Source organism: Parasteatoda tepidariorum, chromosome 5, assembly GCF_043381705.1.
Source record: "Parasteatoda tepidariorum isolate YZ-2023 chromosome 5, CAS_Ptep_4.0, whole genome shotgun sequence".
Lineage (NCBI taxonomy): Eukaryota > Metazoa > Arthropoda > Arachnida > Araneae > Theridiidae > Parasteatoda > Parasteatoda tepidariorum.
The window spans coordinates 39,717,228-39,721,763 of NC_092208.1; the positions used below are offsets into that span (position 1 = coordinate 39,717,228).

Here is a 4,536-nt window from a genome sequence, read left to right on the forward strand (position 1 = left end):
AAAAAAATAAAACGTAACTTCAATAACTATATTTTGAATTCTCTTTTTCACAGTGAGAAAAATAAAACTATTACATGCAATTAATTCCATTTCAAACATATAAATACAAACACTCACCTTATAATTTTTTCAAAGAAACAAGGTGTTGCAGAGATAATAACAAATTCAAGAATTTTTCCAGAGAAGTCTATTTGACCAGGTAATCCAAAACATTGCTAGATGACTTCCTATTATTTGGCAGTAAGCTATTGTTACCAATCTATTTAAGGAAAAACTTTCAAATTCTTATTTTTAATCAATATATATAAAATGTTCCTTCACTGGTTGGTTTACCCTATTATTGAAAAAAATAATCTACGTGGTATGCGTATTAAATGAAATTTTGAAAAATGGAAAAAAATATAGTTAATTATTTAGTTAAATGGTTGTGTGAAACATGCGCTGCCTGGTAATTAAAAAGTTTATTTTAAGATTAAGACGATAGATAATATGTTGAGAAATTTTAAGATGTTTAAAAATCTTGGCACGATTCCGCAATTTTATTCTCTTGGTGGTGAATCTCAAAACACGATTAAACATAATCTTCGATGATATTACAATTTTATCCGATAGAACGATGCATTTTATAGTTTTTTTTAGTTTCATTTAAGTTGTAATTGATTGATAATTATTAAATATATTTTATTCCACTTCAATTTATACGTATGTATATTGAAATTGTATAAATTATTTAATGAACTTACCAAAATTTTTTTTAAAAAAAGCAGATGTATAACCACATTTTATCAGAAACATGATTTTATAAAACTCAACATTCGTTAAATATAATGTTTTATTCGAATCTCTTTGCTAAATTACGAGTAAATTTTCAGATGTCTTAAAAAGAAACATCGTATTTCATAATTAAAAAAAAGGATTAACATTTGGCTCTCAGCGGAAAAAATATGAATGAAATTTTACGTTACGCATGCGTAAGTCAAGTTCCTCGCACGTTAACCACATTTAAATATTAATCTCCCCATTTAAATATTTCTACATTTTCACCAAATCATTTCTTAAAAAGTAATTAATTTTAATTTATCTCGGTTTCTACTATATAAAAACAGTTTGACTTTAATTTTTTCATGGAACAATACGTGGGGTTATATAGTATAAAAAAAAATTTATACATCATATATCAAAATTTTTTCGTCCACAATTAAATTAAACAATAAATAATTATTAAAAATTATTGTTTGAGTGAAAGTTATTCAGGGTGATTTTTTGTGTGATAGTGCGCAAAAAAGGAAGGTAAAACGAACCACACTGAATAACTTATAAACAGTTCAAGGAAGTGAACTTAAATATACTAATCAATTAGTGCAGGCTATATTTATAGTGACGAAATCAGAATCTAAAACGTATTTTCTCTGAATTTCTTACAAAAATTATGTACTTAAGAACACAAATGTGCATAGTTCATTGTTTTCAACTTTTTTAAAATTATAAAACTGTATTAATAACATTTAGCATAACTAAATATGATTAATAAGAGTTTTCAATGTACATCACTTTTTATACAATATGTCCTCAGATAAGAACTAAAATCTTTCATCATACTGCTATTTCAAACAAAACAAAACGGTGATATTATATATCTAACGTATATCAATATTCGACAAAAATATTTTAGGCTACCCACCTGCAGTTGATTGAACTACCACTGCATGATACCACAAAGAGGTAGTTAATAATTGGTATTCAATAATGCATTCAATAACCAATTTTCAAAAACATCTTAAGCAAGAAAAAAGTGTACAAATTTGAATCAAATTTGAAAATCATAAAATAGGCATTAGACATAGCCTAGGTATTGTAAACAATACTTGATCTCTGCTTAGCCAGTAACTTGTAGATTAAATGTATGACTTAGGTTCGTGATAAATTACGTATGCATAATGTTCTTTGAAATCTTTTTATTCAAATCTTTCATTCAAAACTAAATTCTATTTTACAGAAGGAGTCCGCAAAGAAAAGAGATCTGGAAGCTGGACATTCAAGACTTTGAAAACAGAATCGACTGAAAGAGCTGACTTCATAAACAATTTTTCAGAACCTCCTTCCCTGCAGCGCATTGCAGTAGTGTCGATTGCAATTGGGCTATGTACGGCTCCTGATATAAGGAATGAACTGACGTCTTATTTCTTATCTTCTTTCGATATTGGAGATCCAGATGAGTTAGAAGAAAGAATATTAGGCAAATTATTCGATAGCTCTTTGCCCTCATCGCTGAAGACCGAAATCTCATACGTCATTCGACCCATTTGGTGGCAGTTGTTGAAAGCGTTTCGTATCTACCGTAGTTGGATAGGAAATGAAAGAAATCTCTATGAGTATTACATGAAGCGTAGTACAATTTATTGGACAGTTGAGGGGAGAGTTGACATAGTGAAATCCCTTACGGAACTATTCGATAGTGGAAGCTTAGGAAGATTAGATATTTGCCGTTTGTTTGGGTTAGCCTGCTCTCACTGTTTAGGGGAACATGTTTCAATTTTTTGGGAGAAGATTTCAGAAGAATTTGGAAACCGATTTCATATCGCTCGGTTCGGAGAAAAGTATACTTGTCATTTTATAATATATTGGATGTGTGTCCTCGAGAATAATCTAGGAAGTTTTCTAACTAGAGTCATAGATCATGAAAACATATACGATGATAATCTTAGTACCGATGTTAATATTGCTTGTTCGATTAATGTTAATAACATAGTTGCCCTAAAGTATTTTTGGAGGAAATTGTCGGAGCAGGAGAAAAACGATCATTTGAGTAAATGGCTTTTGCAAGCTACTCGACGTATGGAAGTTCAAAATCCTTATCTTTATCAGTATTCTTCAGAAATTTTAGATGTTTTATGTTTTTTATTATCTCATGTCAATCGTATAACTCAAATGACGGAATTTTTTCAGAATCATTCTCGCGTATTAGTGTTTTTGTTCGAAAGTTGGCCATATCAAAGAACATTCTTGTCCACTATTTTTGAACTATTGGATAATCTTCAAGAAGAAACTTATTCATGCATAATGCAGGATATTAGTTATAAGATGAGTGAAATTGGAAATGAAATGATGATTTTTAAAGAAATATGGAGTGCCAGTCCATTAAGACTAAGACGATCATTTCTGAAAAATGAACTTCTTTGCGTCGATGTGTTGTTGCATTTGCTGAAATTAGAAAATCTGAACATGGCTGTTAGGATATTAAATGATGCTTCCAAAGAAGAGATTAAACTATTTATCTGCTTTATGTTTGGCCGGCCGGAATTTCGCCGTGCTATTTACTCAAGCAATCTGAGTTCGCTTCACATGTTATTATCAAAATCTACCTTGCCGCCAGAATGTTATCCCTATAAAATCAATCTTATAGAGCAAAGAGAGCAAGATAGGCGCATAATATCGTGGCTTATTAGATTTAGCGATTGGCATATTTGTATTGAGTGGATATGCGATGGTAACATCCAAGCAGCCGAGTCCTTCTTGAGATGGGTTTATCAATCTGTGGAAATTGATACATTTAAGAAAACAATATCATCTTTACATGTTATCTATTTGACATTAATATTTTTGTCCAACTTTGAGCTTGTGGACCAGTTTCTGAATCGGTATTTCCAGACGGGAGAGGAAATTCAACAATTTAAAGCAGACTTTTTGAGAAAATGGGGTAATTATTTTTTCAATCGATTCATAGACATGCCGTTCATTGTATTAAAAAGAGAAGGCGATGTGTTACAAAAATTTATAAACTACAACTTGTCTTCTCTTGTAAGCGTTGCAGAATTTCGACTTATTTGCCGTAGTTGTATAGAGTATGCACTGAGTAAAGGTTTTCTTGAAAGTGCCACCTTACTTTTGAATGCATCTTTTGATGATATCAATGAAATAAAGCGATACAAAAACAAACTTATACTATCCAAGAAAGGAATTAAAAAGGATCTAACCTTAAAGCAATCCCTAACTGATGCTGACTGGAATCATGTGAAAGAAATTGTAATGTGGTCGTCGCCTCTATCTCTAAATACAGTCACAAAATTAAAATCACTAATTCTGAAGCAGAAGACTAGTCACTCTTTCCAAGATGAATTGAATCCAAAGATTTCAGCTCTCCTTGATTTACTGGAGAATGTTGTTGAGAAAGATAGCAGATGATAATTGAACATTTTTTTTTGCAATGAAAAGCGAATGTAAATAAAATCATGTTCACTGTCAAAAGACGAATCATGCTCACTGCGCAATCATTGCTAAAAGATGTATTGTTTTGTAATGAATATGTAACTCCATTTTTAAGTGTTAGTTGTTTAATATTAATGAAACAATATCCGCTATATATTATTTGCCACAACTTTCATAATTAATTTAATTGTCACAACTTTATTTTTTTATTTTGGTTATATCTGAAGAAAAATCAGCAGTTTTAAGTGGTAATTTTCCCTCACTATTCCCAAAAATCAGTCACTAGGATATATATATATATATATATATATACTTCAAGAAGAAATTTAT

The 4,536-nt window shown here is 30.3% G+C and overlaps 1 protein-coding gene across 1 annotated transcript in view; it reads left to right on the forward strand.

Moving 5' to 3' along the window:
• The window catches only part of LOC122269181 (uncharacterized), a 6,926-nt gene extending 2,566 nt beyond the window's left edge, over window positions 1-4,360 (forward strand). The window contains exon 2 of the mRNA XM_071181327.1: window positions 1,997-4,360. Coding sequence (XP_071037428.1) covers window positions 1,997-4,182 — 2,186 coding nt within the window. The 3' untranslated portion in view covers window positions 4,183-4,360. The remainder of the gene's footprint in view (window positions 1-1,996) is intronic.
• Window positions 4,361-4,536: the final 176 nt, after the last annotated feature.